The 18,273-nt window shown below is 45.1% G+C and overlaps 1 protein-coding gene and 1 long non-coding RNA gene across 2 annotated transcripts in view; one reads left to right on the top strand and one right to left on the bottom strand.

Moving 5' to 3' along the window:
* LOC310673070 overlaps positions 1-13,409 on the top strand; it is a 63,710-nt gene extending 50,301 nt beyond the window's left edge. Inside the window, exons 2-3 of the long non-coding RNA XR_014508802.1 lie at positions 10,561-10,641; positions 12,554-13,409. This is a non-coding gene — a long non-coding RNA (uncharacterized lncRNA). The remainder of the gene's footprint in view (positions 1-10,560; positions 10,642-12,553) is intronic.
* On the bottom strand, positions 429-16,727 carry STC2 (stanniocalcin 2). The gene is made up of 5 exons (XM_083430968.1): positions 15,931-16,727; positions 15,083-15,788; positions 12,567-12,709; positions 9,460-9,671; positions 429-4,591 (listed from the first exon to the last, which is right to left on the bottom strand). Exons 2-5 carry the CDS (start codon positions 15,237-15,239, stop codon positions 4,198-4,200), a joined length of 906 nt encoding a protein of 301 aa, XP_083287094.1. The 5' UTR covers positions 15,240-15,788; positions 15,931-16,727; the 3' UTR covers positions 429-4,197.
* Positions 16,728-18,273: the final 1,546 nt, after the last annotated feature.

Here is an 18,273-nt window from a genome sequence, read left to right as displayed (position 1 = left end):
TTGCTTCCATAGAAGTTAGCCAAGAGTTAAATCATTCATAAACCCCAGGTTTCAGAGTTAGCCACTGCTCTAATGGGAACACGTTTTCTTCTTAAATGATCTCAATGATCAACCTTATATTCACTGGTACTGGACCAAAAGAACTGAAAGATTTGTTGCCTTGCTGACATGGGATTTCAAAGGGACGGGCTTAACTTTTGCATACAGATCTCAAATCCAACTTTGCACTCTGCATGCTTCAAGTTCAGGTATACCCCATCACTCCTCACTTTCTCTAGACTTTTGGTTAGTTCTTTCACACTTCCAGACTAAGGTGTCTGTACTGAATGATTATTTGCTCTTTGCATATTTGTAACTTGGCTGTCTTAAGAGCAGCACACATATACTCTGCTTTCCTTTTCTGTGCAATAAACCAATCTTCTACTTCCTGGTGTGGCAAGTTCTTTATTAGGCATAAGGTTTAAAGGTTTACACACATTTTAAATGGATGCACGTCCTGACTCCACGCAAAAGGTTCCATTCCTCTCAAAAGTGCGCATTGGATCGATACATGTGGTGGACACATATGTGGGTTCAGATATGCATCTTTTAACAGTTTCTCATTGTACAGGAGCTTTAGGCAGACAGAAGTGTAAATTACTTTGGCTTGCTCCAGCACCCAACATATGAGGCAGCCTTGCATCTACTCTGGAGTTAATGGGAGGGTCGCATTGATTCTGCTCTCCAGATTTGCGGGAGGGATCCCCATGTTGTGCTAAGTGGATTTGTCAAACCTGTTTGAAGGGATAGTAGCTCTGTACTGAAATGAATGGAAACTGTAAAGCAGCAGTAATGGACGTTTTCCACCAGTCTGGCATGATTCAGCCAGTTAAGCACTTTTCAGTTCTGCTTTCAAAGGATGAAATGTATTCACTTAATGACTGAACTCCATGAGTTGTAGCCAACTAAGCCCAACTCAGAGTAGACACACTGAAATTAATGAATTCAAGTTAGTTAAGTCCATTAGTTTCAATGGGTCCTCGCTGTATATGACCAACATCGGATACAACCCAGCAAGATTATAAAGGCTGCAATCCAATGTCCATTTTCCTGGATGCAAGTCTTGTTGAATGCACAGAGGACTCACCCACCCTTCTGCTTTTACATTTGCCCCACTGCTTTCCCTGGGAAAACCTGCTTCTTACTGCTGAATCTGAGTAAATGTCAATCCACAAAAAACCCCATTGACGTTTGCTCTAATTTAGCAAAAAGTGGGTTTTTCTGGGGGAAAGTGTTAGGACAAGCAGAAGTGTGGCTAATCCCTGTGATTTACTTCTGAGTAAACAGGCACAGAAGTATACAGCAGAACTGCTTAACATTAATTGCGCTGTGTCCATAATTTTAAAAGAACTTTTTTTTGTTGTCACAAGTTATGTGGGTTAAAATATTATTGGCTCCTTGAGCGGACAGCTGATAATTTGTTTATTTTCAAGAAGTAAGGCTATACAGATGTCTTGACAAAACTATCAGGTTAAATGCACTTGTTATCTGTTAGAAATGAAAGTTAACAATAAATAAGTGATTTATGCTGTCAATAACATTATGGAGTGTATAAAATTATATTTCCCTTGCTTTAAACAATAACAAAAATCTACTAGTGGCATTAATATATACAACACAGGTCCTGAAATATATTTAAATTACCTTAGCCAGCAGTGCTCAGATTTATTATTATTTTTAAATGGAGAAACTATAATAAATAGAAACGTTAAATATTTACAATAAAAGAAAATGTGGAATCAGTAGGTGAACACATACATCCAATTTTCATACACAGAAGGGGAAAAAGGTATTATATCCACCTCCTCAAAAAACACCTGAATTTCCTTTGTGTAAGCTATAAGGGGAACATATATTTACTGAATGAAGATAAATTATATGCATGCTGAGGTGATCGGTTGACAGACATTCAGTGGTGTCTCTGTGTTTTGGTTCCCATAAGTAAATCTGACTTCCATAAGATCCAATTAATGACATGAAAATATAGGGGCTTGATTTTTTTGGGTTGTACCTATGTAAGCTGATGGTATGGTGATCATTTCAAACAATTTTACATCAACAAGGGTACTTCATCTATGTTGTTGCTTCAGTGGGACCTGGATTCACTGCTTGATACAATCACAAAAGTTGCCCTTGTTTGAAATAGTGTAAATAAAATTCCCTGGCTGCATGAACAATTCTATTGTTCCTCAAGGGAAGAAAGGCTTATACTCTGTTGTTCCTGGTCCAAGTGAGGATAGGTCCCACAGCCAGGGCTAGCTTTGCATATGCAATGTGCATGAATGCACATGGCCATGACTGGGGAAGTCCCTGCATCTAGGAGACTGGTGTGCAGAAGAAGCCACTACACTGGGATTTCGTTCTGATACTGCCTTCCCGCTGAGGGAACTGTCGCCAAAGCGTTCTGAAGCCACAGGAGCTATTAATGTCTCTGACCAAAACCTGCTTCATCGATTTAAGGACTACTGCAGTCCCTCCCATGCAATGTAGTGTCCTGAGTGATCTTAGTTAACGATAGAAAGAGATTTATTTAGAAGTAAAGATGGAATAAAGCATCTTAACTCTGGATAATAACAGAGATTGTAGCCCAAAACGCACTTAGGAGAAGCAAGTTCCTTTGAAATATATGGGAAGTTACTTCCAGGAAAACGTGGCTGGGGCTGAGGTGTCAAGACGAGTTAAGCTTCCTGTAGTTATCCTGATTAAATCATTGCACGGTGCTGGGTTGCGCTTATTCTACATCACCATTTCTTTGGCAACACACACACACAGTCAACCTTAGAGCACAGGATTTCTATAGCTCAGCAAACATTGTGGTCCTCCTTTCAGGGAGAGAACAACTTTTCATCCAGCCTCCGAAAAAAGAGCTTCGTGTCTAAGCAAGTTGTAGCCCACCATATATACGCTGTACAGGAAACTCGCATCTCACACAGGGCTGGGAAGCGCCCCCCCCCCCAGGGTGGAGGGTTACGTATCTGCTTTGGGGAGGAGGTGTGCAGACTCTGGCAGTGTCCCAAAGCCCTTCCACCACCTTCTCCAAGCACACCTCCTTCAGGCTCTCTGAAGGCTTGCCTGCCTTTGCGAAGGAGGCATGAGGGCTCTGACAGGGTCCTAGAGTCCTCACTCCTCCTTCCCGAAGCCTAGTAAGCACTTGCCCAGCTTTACAGAAGATGAAGGAGGGCTCTAGGACCCTGCCAGAGCCCTTATGCCTCACGCCTCCTTCCCAAAGCCAGGTGCCTGCCTGCCTTGCCCACCCAGCTTCAGGAAGTTTGCAGGCGTGAGGGCTCTGGGATGCTTCCCAAAGCCAGGTAAGTCTGTGATCGCAGCTTTGCTCAGTGTGTTTGTGCGTAAATAAATAAATAAAAGGAGAATGGGTTTCCCCTGCTCTCCATTTCTTTATTTATTTTCCCTCAGCCAGGCTGCAGCCAGAAGCCAGGTGGATTCTTTTATGATGTCGGGGGCGGGGGGGGGGGGGGGAGAAAAAAGAAATTGGCATGATTTTGAGTTGGTTGAAAATGTCCTTGTCCAGAAACTGATTCCCTCATCAGCCTATTTCCTAAGGAAACTGGAACAAAAAGCAGAAGAGGTCAGCTAAGAGCCACCCAAACCAATGCAAGGGACACTTAAGGCAGGTGGTGTCACTTAGACAGGATCAATGGCTCAGACAGACAATTTAGTTTGCAATTTCAAGGTCCCCTATGCAGAGCTCTGTATCTGAGTTTCTCTGCAGCTGATCTGGAGCCCTCATTGCCTCTAACAGAGTGGAGACTATAGATTATTTTCTGCCTTGAGACCCAATGTTGAACCTGGTCTACATGTTCACCAATTAAAATGTGGGCAAATCCCTTAACCACCACCCCAAACCTGCATCTAAAATCTCCCTTTTCCCCTCTTTTTTTGAAGAGATGAAAGGATTTACATGAATACATTTTGTTGCACCTACACATTGAATTTGCTGGATACAATCAATAACCAATAGCTGTTGCTTTTCCTCTGTTACTTATAATACATACACTGTCACTGCCACATATCCCACAATGCCCTATGCCTGACACCACCCCTCTATATTGTACATATTTTGGAATGCCCCTAGATAAGAAGATGAACTCAATGGAGGAAGGTTCTGGTGCAGGGGGAAAGAAGGGCTACATCCTCCTTTCACCTCCGGATGTCAGAGAAGTCAGACAGTTCCTCTGCCTGTTCGACAATCCCGTGAGCCGCTTTGGGACTGTGGCTCCCAGCTTTAGTGCGGGTTTGGGCATTCCCAGGAAGCCTGCTACCTCTCTCCCCTCTGGCGTGTCGGGAGCTCTCTCTGGTGTCAGGTTCAGGGTGGACTATAATGTCCCCTTGACTAATAGAGGATCTGGGGACTTCATTTGGCTTCTTCTCTGGTTCAAGGGTGAAATCTCCATGTGGGACGGAGGTGCAGAAACTCAGGATAGAACACAGGCTGCCCCAGCTCTGTTCACACTGGGCCTGGACGCTCCGAGTGATGGCCTCTCTAACCTCCTCTCCACAAGTGAGCAAGGTGTTCACTAAATCAACATACGGCCTAGGAGAGAAAAAAATAAATCAGAAGAACGGAAGGTTACGGCAAAACGGCAGCTTGAGTAGTTCAATATACTTCAGGCCTGACCCGAAAAGACAAAGGCAGCTCAGCAGCCCCACACTGAATTGCGGTTTCCTACAACCCTGTTCTTCAGTCCCAGGACTTTCAGAACAGTTTCTAAAAGGTTTTTTAAAGCAAGATTAACAATAGAAGTCAGGTTTAAAACAAACAAAAGTACAGCAACAACAAACCCTCAGTGTAAATCACAAAGAAAAAGACTTGGGCAGATCAAAAGGCGTTCACCTTGGCACAGAGAGGTGATAAGATAGTGGTTCAGAAAATATTAGGCGAGCCTTCCTGGAGAGAAATCTTCTATTGCCAGAGCAGCGTTCCCAGTGGAATTTGGGTGGGTTCTGGTTGTTGGAAATGGTACAGGAACCAGTCCCCCCCCCCCAATATTATGAGAATTGCACCAGTTATTGGAGCCATATTAGCCCTCTTCAGAGGCTTCTCTCCCTGAAGTTGAGATCACATGGAGAGACAGAGTGGGGAGAGATGCTCACCCTGTGCCAGCCCCTGTCCCAATACCATCAATGTGTTGGGGGAACGTGTTAAGTGTGAATGTGTGGTGGTAAGTCTACCTAAATATGAGTAGGCAGCCACCATTAACTGGAATCCATAGAGGTACAAATTCAACAGGCTTCATGCATTCAGACCTTCCCTTGAGACAGTGGCGGGCTTGTGTCAGGTGTAATAGTGGGGCAAGCACGTGTGGCTTCAGAAAGGGCTCCTGTGTTAGGAGAACCATATCAGTTTATCGTATTGTTGCCAGGCAGCTCTAGTGTCTGTTACACATTATTTCATCTCTGAGAAGCTGGAGACTTCTTGTGAAGTGACTTCTTCCACAAAATGGCCGGTGCCTGGTTCAAACTCCTTCAAAGAGATTGATGAGGGGCAACACCCACCATCTCCTCTGGATCATTACAGTGATGGAACACAGCCTGCCCCCATTCTACGTAATTGGCTGATTCTGGTAGAAGAGGGAAATATCCACTGCAATATCAGAATAAGGGATTGTGGGAAATGCTTATCCCATTGAAATTAATGAACATAACTACTGTCTCCCCCTTTCAATGAACACACCTACTTTTTACTAATGAGAGACCACTGAAGGATGGACAGAACACTAAATCTCTTCCTCGTCAGCCTCCTCACTAGTCTGGGTAAAATTCTTAGTTGCCAATGGCAATCAGAGGAGTGGTTAAGGCTGGGATAAACTGTACTATGCAGTATGGAGTGGAATAATTCAATGTGGAACATAGTGCTTTGACTATTAAAGCTAATGACTGTTAAGTTGTTAGAAACCACAGCAGATGTTTCCTATGGATATGCTTAGATCAAATCTGAGAGGCAAGCCTATAGTCTTGACAAAATACCTTCAGGGGCAGAGAAGTAAGAGTGTTTCCCCCTAGCTGTTATTTTCAAGTATGACAGCTGGTATTAAACCCAGTTGGCAAACAAATAGTGCTTTTCCTTTACCATTTGTGTTATGAGAATGTGTATGTAGGTTTGTGGTTGCTCCCTTGTCTCCAATAGTATTATAACCTCCACCAAAAATGGATATACTGTATTACTTGATCATCTAAACACCACTGGCATTTTTGTCAACAGTATTTTTTTAACTGCTGTAACATAATATCATACTGATTTATTCATAGCAGAAGACTTTGTTTCTAATGAGCTTAGCTGCATTCCACATCTGTCATACAGACAAGCCATAATATTCGATTTGAGGATCACAAGGAATTTTCTTTTTTGTTTTAAGTTGTGGCAACCAGTCACGTTGTTCTTGTTTTTACTGATTAGCTACCTCCTTTCATACTCAAATATCTATATGATTATTTCAGAATTTACAATTTAGAATTGTATTCTGAGCTTTCTTTGAGAACTCCTTCATTAAAAAAGCTCCCAGTCCTCATCCTTAACAACCATTTAGGCTGCCGTCATATACTCATATGGAATAAGTACTGCAGCCCTGGCCTCCTTTGGGAAGAAGGGTAGGATGGAACCTGACAAACTTTGCCACAGGGTGCAGCCACTCAGTTCTTTATCCATTTGTACCTCCTTTGGCTATTACTAGCATGGGATGTCATGCATGATCTTATCAGGTGCCCAAACAACCTGGCTGTAGACCACAATATTGTGACTGTTAACATCAAAGTGTGCTAATGATTACATAGCAAAGAAAATTTACAAGATTAGTTTAGAAATATCAAAGGTGTTTCTCATGATTGTGGTGCTGACAATTGACACAAAAGAACCTATGAAATGTTTGACTATTCAACATTTGAAATTTTTATTCACAAAAATAAAAAAATTGAGGTTGGCGTTTGATTCCATGGGCGTGAAGATATTTAGGGAGTTGATACTTTTCAGCCATTTCCAATAACAATTGGGGAGAAAAAGGCCCCCCATTTTGCATCAAGCTGTACATCACAATGTTCAGTATATGGTGTCTTATGCTAGGCTGAAGAAGAAGAGGAGTTTGGATTTGATATCCCGCTTTATCACTACCCAAAGGAGTCTCAAAGCGGCTAACATTCTCCTTTCCCTTCCTCCCCCACAGCAAACACTCTGTGAGGTGAGTGGGGCTGAGAGACTTCAGAGAAGTGTGACTAGCCCAAGGTCACCCAGCAGCTGCATGTGGAGGAGCGGAGACGCGAACCCGGTTCCCCAGATTACGAGTCTACCGCTCTTAACCACTACGCTGGTGGTTCTCTTAAAAAAAGAAAGAATATAGTTTGAAAAACAATCATTTCTTTTCTCTTAACTTCTAAAAGTTCAAGTTTATTTTCACTGGACTATACTACTTCCACAACAACTCCATTCCTGAACACTACAAAGGTCTCAATCCTGTATAGAATCCCAGAAGGATTAAAAGCAGGATTTTGGGGAGAGCTGTTCCTTCATAGTGAATCAACAGTAACTGTTGATTGTTACACTGAGTAACAAACGCTTCCACATTTTAGAGACAAACAGCTCTCAAAGCTGCATTCTTTTTAAAAGCATATCCTGATCCGAATAAGAAGTTGAACTAACACTGATATATTCAACCTAAGACAGGTTTTAGGAGTCCCTTTGTTGCCATTCCTGAAGCGGGGGAAATGAGCTTTTAAGAGAAACGAGAAGTAAGTGGAGCATTTGTACCTATATTTTGGCAAGTTAGATATTAACAGTACGGTCTTTGCCAACCATTCACCAAAAATTGGCCTCACTAGGATTTTGCATGTGTAAAGTCAGAGTATGTTCTGAGGATTTGTGTGTTTGTAAGGCCTGACATTTCCCCTTATAATATATAAGCCAGTTATGTGAGGATACAATGCACCAACAAGAAGTATTGAGACAAATCTAATTAGGGTTCTTTTTGCATGCCAGCACCACCACTCCCTTTCATCTTTTAATTTAAGAAGCAACGTATATAATTTTTTGAAGATACAAGCCTTGATTTCAATTAAAAGACTGAGCATGCCCTTAATAATATCCACACATTCCTTCCCTGTTCCAAACTGGTTTTCCAGGCTGTGGTCCATACAGTACATGTGAGGTAATTGGACCACCTGCCATCTTTCCACACTTTTATACCTGTGTGAAGAAGGTGTTTAGAAATACGGTAGAGAGATCCAGAGTAATCAGAGTCATGTTTACAAAACAAACAAACAAACAAACATCCAACAACAATTACACCACAGATGCTATACCCCAGAATAAAATCTGTGACAGAAGCATTCACAGGATGTCTTTTGGGATAGTTCTCAAGAGGTATGTTTCTGATCTTGGGCACTTAAGGGAAAACCCCTAAGTGCAACGGAACAGAGTCAAGAAGCTTCCCTTCGTAAACTGCTTTGATTCCCCGCCCAAATCAGGTGGTGTATACATTTTATGAAATAATAAATACATCTGAGGTCGCACAGACGTTCTGTAGATGGTTAAGGAACCACAGCCCATATATTACAACAGAACAGCCGCACCCAACCCCTCCAGATGCTTGGGACAACTTCCATCATCCCCAAACATTGGCTGTGCCAGCTGGAGCTGATGACAGTTGTCCAAAATATCAGGAGGGCAGCTGAAGAAAAAAACCAGAACACACTAAATTTAGTGTACCTAGTTCAAATGCAATGTATAAATCAGTCCCCAAGTACATCCAAGAAGATACAAGGGATAAATCTGGGAGTGGCAGCCTAGCGAGACAGTAGGAAATCCTTTTGCAATGACATTGATTTCTTTCTGTTGACTAAGGGCTTATCCACATTAACCTTTAACGCTCCATAACTGAGCGCAGTTTCATTTCTGCCCCAGGCTTTCCCCAAGCAAAAACCTGCTCTTTAGCATTCAATTGGAGCAAACGTCCATTCGGGTTTCCCATGGATTGCTGTTTGCTGTGTTTGAGCTTTAAAGAGCGGGTTTTTATGGGGAAAACTCTGGAGGGGGAAAAAGGAGCTCAGACACAGAGCTTTAAAGAGCAGTCTGTGCCTTGAAACTGTAGAGGAATTAAGTGTGGAAAAGCCCTCAGGCACCCAGTAGTGTGCTCTCCTAATGTACCTGTTCGTTGCCCTCTTTTTCAAGGCTCAGTTGCATCACCAAAGCCTACCAGTGGTTTGGAAATGGCCCCCCGAGGCATTTCTTTTCCCACTGGCTGTCCCTACACTCCCAGATCAGTAAAATTAGGGTATGTGCAATTCCGTGAGGACTCACAACAGCAGGCTTATCACGACTGGAGCGTCCCTGGAGCAACTGGTGATAACACAGAGCGGGCTCCCCATCTGAGCTTCCCTGCCACCTCCCACTGCAGTAGCCAAGCTCTGACTTACTCGTGCTGCAGCAGGTCTTTGAAGTGAATCATCTCCACAATGACCTGGACGTTCTCCTTGGCTGCCGAGCAGAGGTCGTGCTTCTGGTAGCATTCTCGCTGCAGCTGTAACACCATCTCCTTGATGGCAGGGCACTTGCGGCTGATGCAGCTGAACTTGTGCCGTAAGGCGTGAGCCTTGCACCGCAGAGCATCTTTAATGAAGGATTTTCCCTGAAGAAAGACACACAAAAAAGCACACCAAGTCTTCATCTCCATGAAGCACGACTTACAGCTGAGTTGCCACCTCTTCTCTGGGAAGCCTTCAGAGAGTTACACGTCACAGATCATTAATCACATATATGATATAAGGCCTTTCCTATAAAAAGTTGTGTTACATTTTTATAACTAGGCTGCGAATATTCTGAGATCACAATACGCTAGAGCAGAAGGGTGTTATGGGGGAAGAATCCAATAACCCAAGCATATTTAGTTTATTATTTATAAATTGGTGCCTGAGAGATGGAACTAAACGTATGTGGCAATAGTTGGAAAAGGCCAAGTGTGGCTAAGCAATGTTTTCTAGTTGCAAGGGCACGGAGATGCAACACCCTACACAACCCTCTGCTCTTCCCGCAGCAAAGGTCAATGTGTCGTTTTAGTTTTCAGAGACACAGCTTCTCTAGCATAGTCCTGTGTGTTTACTTGACTTCAGTAGTGCTTACTCTCAAATAGGTATACAAAAGAACTGCGGCCTTACAGTGCCACCTATGCATGTCTACTCAGAACTAAGTCCCTTGAAACCAGTGGGATTTATTCACAGTTAAGTATCTGTAGGACTGCAGTCACAACCTGTCATTATCTATTATATACTTTAACAAAAGGCCCTTCGTCCTTCACCCTGCCTATACGTGTCAGTCAAAAAAGACCTTCTGTTAGCGTGAAAAAATGCAGCATTCAGCATGTCACAATAGCATTATGGCATTAGTAGAAGTTGGAGGGCACACCTTCCACTCTGAAACTTCCAAAAAGGCCTAGTAAGAAGGGTTAGATTTTGAAGATAAAAAATGCCTCATACTATATGATTCCTTATCCTTATTCTGCCCTCTTTTTCTGCCATTAGGTTCGAAGTCCAGTCATGCTTCAATGGTGTTACAATTCTTTGGATAATTGGTCAGCAATTCTTCTCCTTGGTGAATGACAGGCAGCTGGCAATTCTCCTACATTCTTCCCATTCCTTAATGTTTCAGGTCATCCGAGCTGATGAGCATTTCATGTTCTGCACACCATATAGGGCAAACACTCTTTTAAAAATTTGACTCAAATTTTACAGTACCAATCATAGCAGTTGAGCGTGAGAACGCAAGTTCCTTTGGTTTGGCATTTTCTTCATCACAGAACAATGCCCCCCCATTAAAACGATGAGAGGGCATTTGAAGGGGGGGATGCTCTTTGCTGAGTAATGCACCAATATTCCATATATTATTTTCATTTTGTAATTGCTAAAGCTATACCTAGATGAAGTTTCAATACTTGAAGCAATTCAACATAATCTAATTCAACCTGCATGGGCATCAAGGGGGCTGGAGAATGTGGAGAATTATGGCAATGGACCATAATGGGAATCCTATTGTACAAAATGTGTCAAGTATTGTAATATAAAATGAGCATTTCGCTTTCCATTCTTAAAAAAAAAAATCAAGGGAAAGGTTTTCAAAGGTGTCTCAATATTAGGGAATGGATGATACGATTCCTATTCATTTGAAAGGAAGCAGACATCCTTACACGTCTGAAGAAGCAGCTTAAACATTTCTAGGAAGATTTGTTTTCAAGTCCAAAGTGAGGAGTAGCCTTGTAGCTGAGCTGCACAGAACACCTTTGTCTGCAAGACAGCTCTCCTCCCTACCCACGCTAAGAGCCGCTAGCTAGGGGCTGAAATCTTTACACATAAATATATGTGTGTGTGTGTGTTCTGTAAACTGCCTAGTCAAGCCAAATGCCACTGACCCATCGTAATGTGCTCCTTCCCTCTTTCACTGAAATTGGAGAGCAGCTGTACAAGACATAATAACAGGATGCTTCAACGATGTACAAATGGTTTGGAGAGAAAAGGTCCCAAACCCAGGCAAAGCAGCTGCAGACATCCCCAAACGAATAAACTGTAGGACAAAAAAGCAGGCACCCCCTGAAAAAAAAAGGCAATGGAACAAGCCAACTCCCCACTCAGTTTAAAAAACAAGGTGCCCATGGTTGCCATGTTGGGAACCCAGGCACTAAAAGAATAACAAATGGACTTATTTAATTATTGACTCTGCAGGAGGTTCTGCTTGCCTCAAGTGCCAAACTGTTTGGACTAGGGCTGTTCACTAGCCATCCTTAGAATTGCGAGGTTGCAGATCCAGGTTGCGATTAAAATAAATTCTGTGTGTAAGGAAGCACTATGCATGAAGCTAGAAGGATATTTAGATGCTGTGTCATAACAATCTCCACTATTTGAGGGACAACCTCTTTTAAAAAAGTGGCTTAACTTTTTGTCAATGGGAAATGTTATTCTATATGGGCGTATCAGTGCAGTCTTTGGTTCCTGGGCTCAGCAAGCAATTGGTAATGGAAGTATGTTGAAGGATGCTAGGTCCTAGAACTGCAAGTCAAGAACATTACAGAGCAAGTTAACATCTGAGTGAAGTGCCACTGAGTTCAATGAGGTCTACTCCTAAGCAAGTGGGTTTGGGAATACACACCCATTGCATTAAATGAAGTTGACTTCTGAGCCACTGCACAGTCTTTTCTGTGAAAAGCTGTCTTTTCAAACAAGTGCCGCCATACTGTTTCACCTAGCATGCCTTGGAATCTCCATATGGTGTTTTTCTTCAGCTGGTGGGACTTGAAGTGGACATGCAGTACATATATTGGGCTACTAAGAAGGAGTGACAAGTGTGTGTGTGAATGCAAGATGTAAGTTTGATAAGAGACTTTATGAATGAACCTTCTGTGTTATGAACATCCCCTATTCCAAAGGTGTTTCAGACTTGTTCATTTTTGCTGAAGCAGAAAATGTGATGAGAAAACACAACAAAACAAAATCTAACAAAACTCTGCGCTGTTTATTTCTGCAGCATTTATGCTTACCTGAGCATCAAATTTTCCAGCATTGTGGAGGAACGTCATGCAGATCTCATGTAAGCCTCGGATCTCACAGGAGTTGTTCTCAAAGCACTCAAATACACTGCACCCCACATCACCAGCATTGACCAGACAGTGCTGGATTTCAGCTGAAAATGAACATCCATCACAATGCATGTTTAAAACTGGAAAATACACTAGAAGGTGGAGGTTTTGTTTTGCTAACAGCATCATCATTTCAAGAAAAAGGGGAGAAAGTGCACAAGACACACATTAACTGTCCTTGCCTTCCACAGAAATTAAGAGAGAAGCATTTAGTTACAGAAATGCAAAGTCAGTGTTTGCTGTTCCCATTCCACTCAGAGCCATTGTCTCATGTGGCAAATCTGATCCAAAGAGCTCTTAAAGCAATGTTCGCAACAAGGTTTCCAAGATTCTTGTACCTGAAGATACTGAGAAAGTGAATTGTCAAGATTTTCTAATCTGAACAAGTGCCTTGATGGTTGGTTTACGGTTGGGCCCATCTCCCCCAGATTACTGAAGTCAATTACAAAACTCCTAATATAGCTACAGGAAGAAAGAGTCTTTTTGCTACAAGCTTTTGCTGCACTGCAATTTACCATCCCCCAATATTCATCACACATTTGCAATTCAGTTGTGCACACGTTTACTTGGAAGTAAATACTGTACTACTGTGTTAAGTGGGGCAAGTATATGTTCCATCGAAACCCAATTCAGCTACCATAGGACAACATTCACACGCATGCATGCAACAGTAAAACCAGCCAGCTTTTCCTTCCATGATTTGTGCAGATTTTTTAAACATTGCCAGTAAACTTCAAAAACTGATAGTGTGTTAATATGTGTGTGTGTACTGACGCAGCTGCTGAGAAGTGTAAAAAATTCAAGTCAAATAGCACTGTGACATTTTAAGTAAAAGGGAAAGGTTTTGAGTGCCATATAGATTGCTCTGGTACACATTTATGTATCACTCTCTGCAAGCTATTTCCAGCCTTTCTCATCTAATCCTGGCAGCTCAAGGCACGGATCCTTTGATTTTCGTTTTATATTGCATACACCACTTCTAGGTTTTCTCCAATGATGAAGCAGTTTAATAAAAATATAATTAAAATACATACATGAAAGAAAATGGGTGTTCCTTAAAAGGGCACGCAGAAGCCAAGCTAAGAGAGAGGGATCCTAGTTAAGCAAAATAAATAACAAGCAGGTAGGAATTCCTCCGTTTTTAAAACACTGATTGGACAAAGGGCCAGAAGACCCAGAGGAGGATCTTGCAGCTACATCTCCTATATTTCCTTCTCAAGGAAGCCTCACTGTATTGAATTCTATGGACACAGGAGAAGCTGTGCATAGCAGATGGGGAAAAGGGGCTCTTTGTCCAACATTGTGTAAGTATGCAGCTTGGGTGTGTGTGTGTCTCTCTCTGTGTGTGTGTAGGTGTTCCAGGAGGCCAGCTGTAGTGCTTGTGTTGGGTAGGATGCAAATGCGGTTCCAATCACAGGACCTGGCCTCAGTCAGTGTGCTGAGAATTGCACAGAACTATAGGATTCACATCTGGCACTTGGGCATTCCTGCATGTGTGTGTTTTAATCAAAGCTTTGCAGCAGCAAATTCCACTACAGTTAAACCTGGGGAGAACTGGAGGGTGTGTGTGCTGCTTCCCTCTGTTTCTTTCAATTCAGGCCTGGCAGGTTTCCTCCAAGGAAACTGCACTGCATTGTGACTTATGCGACCAGTATGCATTAAAAAGATCACGCGCAACCCCCCCCCCCAAAAAAGAGGGAAGACGGAAAAGGAGAGGAAACCCCCTGTGGTGAATTGCATCACTGCACGCCTCTCCCGGCAGGGAAAAAAAACCAGAGAGAAAGACTCAGCAGTTCTACTTAGGTCTGCACGTTCCAAGTGCTCTTTTTCTTAAACCTGCGCTCAGGAAGCATCCTTTGTACCAGCAAGGCGGTTTTTTTCTACTATTTTCCCTACCCGCCTCCCCTTTAAGACTTTTGCCTCCGGAATCTTGCTGAAAATTAAAGGATGGGAGAGAGCTGACCAGTATGGAACGTGCAAAGACACGCAAAGGACTAGTCATTAAAATCTTTTTATAGCAAAAGGGAAAAAAAGGAGTGAGCAAGCGAGAGTGCGAGAGCGAGCAAGCACGTATTATCCTCGGCTTCTAATTATTACCTGGTCTAACTTTCACTCTGGTTCTCCCCCTCTTCTGTCTGCGATGAGCTCCGTACTTAGATGGCAGCACAGCTCGGCGGTCTGCAGTTCCAACAGGGGAACAAGCACGTGCGCTTCCAAACTACAGGAAGCATTTTTATTTTCTAAAAAAATCGATTTCTGCTCCCTCCCTGCGATGCGTGCCTCTTTTGAGCCTTCCACGCTGCACAGGAACGCAGAGAGCCAATTCCCCGAACTTAAAATGCCGGTTTGCTCCCCTTCCGAGTTTAGACTCACATGCCGATACGGTTTGATGATATTGGAAAGGAAGCCCAACATACCTGTGTTTTGCAAAGACAGGCGCCCTTTTTGCTGAGGCGCCCTGTTATCTTGGGCACCATCCGGAGGGTTGGTGGCTTCCGTGCTTACCACTGGATCCAAGCTTGCAAAGACCAAAGCCAGGGTCACGAATTTCCCTAACCACTCTGCAGCATGCATGGCCCCGATGTCTACGCCAACAGCACTGACCGGAGGAGAGCTCGCCCTCTCTCTCACACACACTTCTTTGCAAGGAAAAAAGTGTGCGCGCAGCGTGGGGTGATCAAGACGAGAGATCCCGGATCTTTCCCAAGCCTCGCTCGGAGCGTGCGATCGGCGCTGGTACAAGTGCGAGAAGTGGCCAGGAAAGGGAACGGATGGTGCCTCAAATATCCCTCAAAGCTCCGGTGTCACTTGAATGAAGGAGTCGAGCAGATGTTGTCTGCCCAGCCGACCAACCGGAGCCTCTCTTTCACTCTGACACCACGCTCGGGGGGCGTGGCCTGCGCTCAACTACTACACACTCCAGCGAGCAACTCCGGAGAGCTCGGGACGGGAAAGTCGCTGCAAAGTGCAGCAGGTTGCAAAAGCATGCACCGGCGAGCGTGGTCCAGCGAGTGGATCGCGCACCCGCCTTCCTGCGCCTTGCAGCGTCCTCACATTCCCAATGCGGAGCGCTTATTTGCTCGGTCGTTAGGAAGTCGATTAAAGGGGGGGGGGGAGGCGACGCTAAGAAACAAAAGCGTGGCTCTGCAAGGGCGGTCGCTTGCAAGCAGCAGCGGCGGCGGGAAAAGGGAAGGTCTTGCAGGCGATGCGGACTGTGGTGCTTGCAAGAGTCGCGCTGCTAACTGGGGGGGGGGGGGGAGAGGGCTGTATGAGTAGTTTGGAAATCGGGCCAGGTCGTTTCCGTGATGAATTTAGCGATACCTTTTGCTAAGCACCAGCAAGACTCGCTGCCTGCCTGCCTGCCGGGCACCGTGCAAGCGCGTCTACGGTATGTATGGCACACGCGGCAACCGAGCGAAGCCAGCGAGTGGCCTGCGAAGATCGGATTTCGAGCAGGCGATCTAGACGGAGCCATGTGCTTTTGCAGCCAGGGGAGCCCAGGGCGTCGCCAATCTACACGTGTTTCTTCGGAAGCGGGTGGGGGGCGGCGGCGGTGGCGGCGGGCACGGCAGGGAGCTTATCTGATATCCGATGTAGCACCTGAACCCGAACAAAAGGACATTTTCGCCTTTTGGATCGAAGAACCCCCGTTCACGCTGCGGTTAATATTTGCATTTTAGAGCAGTACTTTATTAATCTTGGCTCGTTTTCTTCATACATGTCACACGGAGCGAGCAGTTTATAATGTTGGGGTGGGGAACCCGCACTGCTCTCTCCCCATTAAAAAATAACACCTGATACATAGATTTGGACCCTAATGCAATGTGGAGGTGGGGGGATTCAAATGGAAAGCTTGGTTTTATTGTAACCCCCCCCCCCAACTACGGAACCGTCTTCATCCTCAACCTTAGCGCACGCCTCCCCTTTCGCCCAGATTTTTGGGGACATTATTGGGGGTGGGGGAGAAGCGGCGATCCTTTTCTTGTGTAACCCCACCGCAGTCGTTGCATCATCTGGTTGCTGTGCCTCAACCCTCATCCACAGCCCGATCCTCCCGCATTCCTTCCCATCCGCATTGAGAGGCGCGGATTCTGGGGCAAGGCAGCCCGCCCTCCCCGGTGGCGCGTTCGGGATTCCCACCTAAAGCCTTCCGGCAGCAGCTGCTTTCCTTAAGGAAGGCGATGGAAGCCTTCAGCAGGTGACGATGGGGTGTGTGTGCCAGGGATCGGGGTGGCTCCTCTTCCTTCCTTACTCCTTCCCACCCCCCCACGCCCCGCTGCAGCAATCGCTTTCAGAGGTTTCATCAGGCAGACACCGCCAACCTCCTGCAACTTCTCCCCTTCGGCCTTCCAGTGGAGGAGAGCGGCGCGGAGTGCCCGGGTCCTGTCTGGCTGCTGTAATGCAGGCAGCAGCAGCAGCCGAGGGGGCGGGCAGGCAGGCGGGCGGGCCCTTCGGACTCTCTTCGCCAGGGACAGCCGGCTTGCCGGAGGAGGGGCGCGGCGAGGAATGTCTCCAGCTGTTGCTGCTGCTGCTGCTGCGATCCCCTTGCTCCCAGCTGTCAAAATGCACTTGAGAAAATCCACTCTCACCTCCTGAAGTGGAGGGGAGCCCCTGGGAGGAAGACGTGACACTCCACAGCACAGCCATGGAGGACCCTTCCCTCATCTCCGCTCCGGCGCACACACCGCCCCCCCTCCCCGCCCCGGCGCGCGCCTTTCAGCTCCTCTTCCACAAACCTCGCTGCCTTTCCGTACAAAGCATCGGGTGGTGTCGTCGAAGTGTCTTTGTTAAGGTTTCTGGAGGCCAAACTGTGGTGGAAGAATAAGAAGGGTAAGGGAAAATCCAGGGACATTCACGAAGGAGGTGTAGGGAATGTATTTATTAAGAACCTTGTAGCGAATCAATTCTGCAAATATGGATCTTTATTTGTCAGGACTTAGGCTGCCCCACCTTTTCTCCAAGGAGCTCCAGGTGGCAAGACACACTCCCCGCCCCCTTTTAACCTCACTACAACCTTGTGAGGTAGGTTAGGCTGAGAGATGGCAACTGGCTCAAGGTCATCCAGCGGTACAGTGTCCTTTTCTAAATGCTCACAGACCCACCACTATTGAATTACCTGTTCTAGGACCTTTCCTGGTATTGGTCAGTCGTTACCTGGTTCTTCTTTTTCCTCCTTTTGGAAGATGGGGACAACATTTGTTCACCTGCAGTCTGTGGGGACCTCACTTGTTCTCCAAGAATTCTCAAAGATTATAGACAGAGGCTCTGAGATCACATCTGCAAGTTCCTTTGGTACTCTTACCCTTGGGTGCCCCTCATCAGGCCCTGGAGATCTGAATTCATTTGAAGCAGCCAGGTGTTCCCTTATCACCTCCTTTCTTATATTGGGCTGCAGCTCCCTCCTTACATCATTTGTTCTGTCATCACCAGGTTGGGTATTGCTTTCCTTTGGGGTGAAGACATGTACCCCCTCTCTCAGACATAAAGGTAAAGGGACCCCGAACATTAGGTCCAGTCCAGGACAACTCTGGGGTTGTGGTGCTCGTCTCGCTTTATTGGCCAAGGGAGCTGGCGTACAACTTCCGGGTCATGTGGCCAGCATGACTAA

This window comes from Podarcis tiliguerta (assembly GCF_965153285.1).
Source record: "Podarcis tiliguerta genome assembly, chromosome: 2".
In the NCBI taxonomy this organism is placed as follows: Eukaryota; Metazoa; Chordata; class Lepidosauria; order Squamata; family Lacertidae; genus Podarcis; species Podarcis tiliguerta.
This window is presented reverse-complemented; position numbering and strand designations above follow the sequence as displayed.

Coding starts and splice junctions, on each gene's coding strand:
- STC2 (XM_083430968.1), bottom strand. CDS start 15,239: ATGCATGCTGCAGAGTGGTTAGGGAAATTCGTGACCCTGGCTTTGGTC. Junction 9,672..12,566: donor CTGGAAAATTTGATGCTCAG/GTAAGCATAAAT, acceptor GTCTTTCTTCAG/GGAAAATCCTTCATTAAAGA. Junction 4,592..9,459: donor AAAGACCTGCTGCAGCACGA/GTAAGTCAGAGC, acceptor TTTCTCTCCTAG/GCCGTATGTTGATTTAGTGA.